The 2,485-nt window shown below is 37.1% G+C and overlaps 1 protein-coding gene across 1 annotated transcript; it reads left to right on the forward strand.

Moving 5' to 3' along the window:
• The first annotated feature begins 491 nt into the window (after nt 1-491).
• On the forward strand, nt 492-1,016 carry LOC126885482 (peroxynitrite isomerase THAP4-like). Its single transcript, XM_050652057.1, has one exon. The coding sequence runs from the start codon at nt 492-494 to the stop codon at nt 1,014-1,016; it is 525 nt and encodes a 174-aa protein (XP_050508014.1).
• The last annotated feature ends 1,469 nt before the right edge of the window (nt 1,017-2,485 follow it).

The raw sequence follows: 2,485 nt of genomic DNA on the forward strand, positions 1-2,485 counted from the left end.
CGAGCTTCTGTCATATGTTATATAATCTGTATATATGAATATTATAGACTAGACAGCATAGGGATTACGAACACTCGATACGAATCGTAACCGCCATGTTTTACCGTAAGGCGCTACAGGAAAACATGGCGGATACGATTCGTATCGAGTGTTCGTAATTCCACGCCTGATTAAACAACATATAACAGAAGCAAGACTTCTGTCATATGTTGTATAATCCGTGTATATGAATATTTTACAAAGATTAGACAACATATAACAGAAGCTCGAAACAAACGAAAATCGATGAAAAGCCCTATGCACAGAGCGGCCCATACCTTACTTACCTTATCTATTTCTTAATATGTATATGGTAAGTACTTATGGTAAGTACTCATAATAAAGAATTAAAAAACTAGGTACTTAAATGTTTCAATGACAGATAAATAACTTTCTGAAATTCAGTACAAATGTGACATTTTTAAATTTTGGAAATACAAATTTGTTGTAAAATGAAACCTCCTGAAATACATGATTTAGTAAAACCTCTCTGTTGGTTATTGGGAAAATGGGGATCTCTTAATGTTAAACTAAATCGTAAGTTACATCTGCCATATTTTTGCCCTCCGTTTAAAGACGATAAACCAGATACATATTGTGATCTATTAACATTTTCGACGATTAGTGGTATATCTTCAGTAAAATACGAAGCAATATCTTGGAACTCCAAAAGTCTATTTCCTCACAAACTGGAAGTTGGTCATTTTATGGTTCATCCAGATAAAAAGCATATTTCGCTTTTAGCTGCACACAATAATGGGATGGCTGCTGTTGAAAAAGGAAGTATAAAAACAAATTGTCTAGAACTTTGTACTTCAACTGTGGCGAATGCAGATGTTATTCATAAACCCATGTTTGCATATTCTAGATCTTATTCCATAAATAACCAAGGGCAATTAGTATATAAATTGAAAATGAGGACCGAAGATGAATGCGAGTTAAAAGAATATGTACAAATAATGTACGAAAAAATTTAATCAGAAAGCAGGTTCTTAAGTTTTGTTTATATTTGTAGTAAAATTTATTAATGTAAATATGTTTTATTATAACCAAATAGTTTTCAACTATCATTTTTATAGAATAAAAATCCCTATACATTAATTCTCATAACCATCAAAACAAAAGAATTAGAATATCTAGGACATGTAATGAGAAATCAAGAACGTTACGGCCTTCTCCAACTGATTCTCCAAGGGAAGGTAAATGGTAAAACAGGGCCGGGAAGAAGACGCATTTCCTGGCTTTAAAATTTACGAAAGTGGTATAACACGACTACCACTGAACTGTTCCGCGATGCGGTAAACAAAGTCAAGATAGCCATGATGATCGCCAACATCCGGAACGGATAGGCACTTTAAGTAGAAGAGATACATTAATAGAATAACAAAGCTGGGAACATTTTATAATCTGATCTTTTAGGTTATGTTTTTTTCAAAAAATGACTTGGCCTAGATCTTATAGACCACAGGATTTATGGTTGAAAAAAATTGTATGAAAGTGATTATTGCCCTAGCTAGAGGTATCAAATTGTGACTGTTATTGTGTGATTTGTTTGTGTAATCTGTATCGTAGATGTATTGTTGAAAATTAAATGTTTTAAGTTTTGTCCAAGATTTTTTTTTCTTTAAAGAGGTGGGTCTGAAATCTTCAAAAGACATCTCAGGATGTCTTTTGACCTCCAATGTTGGACATCACTCTCCCCAACGCAGCCGCACTGTTTGCAGCCTTTCGGGTCACCACCCGCACGTGCTCCCCCAACTTTCCATTCTGGTAGTTGCTCCATTCTGGTGCAACGTCACTCCTAGGTAGGTACTTTACGTGTTTCTTGGGTATTAGACACGCCCCTGCACATTGTAGTTCCACATTTTGCCTGTTCCTTTTCCCCTTCAAAATGATGGCTTCGGTCTTCTCTGCTGTGAGTTTCAGTCCGTGCTGTGACATTCATTTCTTCACGACGCCGCCTGCGTTCCGTACCCGTTATTTAAGATCTGGCTCGTCTCGCGTCACTACCAGCAGAGCGAGGTCGTCCACGAATACGAAGGGAGTCGTACCTTCTCCATATTCACAGTTCATAATCCCGTCATATGCCAGGTTCCATAGAGTCGGACCTAAGACAGATCCCTGGGGAACACCTGCCGTTACATCGACGATCTTGCCTTTCTCCACCATAATTCTTCTCTCAGACAGATATTCCGCTACCACGTTTATCAGGTATCCAAGACATTCTCTCTCCTTCATTGCCTTCATTGCCTCGTTTCACTGCAGCGTATTGAATGCATTCCTAAAGGCGAATTTACACTTATTCACTTTAGATGTACATTGCGGATGATTCATCCGCAATGAAAGGTTTAAACATACTCTTCATCTACATTTCATCCAAGATGCACATCCAAAATAAACAGTGAACAAATTAGAACGTCTTCCTACTTTCGATGAACTGGCTGGA

Source organism: Diabrotica virgifera, chromosome 5 (genome assembly GCF_917563875.1).
Source record: "Diabrotica virgifera virgifera chromosome 5, PGI_DIABVI_V3a".
NCBI lineage: Eukaryota > Metazoa > Arthropoda > Insecta > Coleoptera > Chrysomelidae > Diabrotica > Diabrotica virgifera.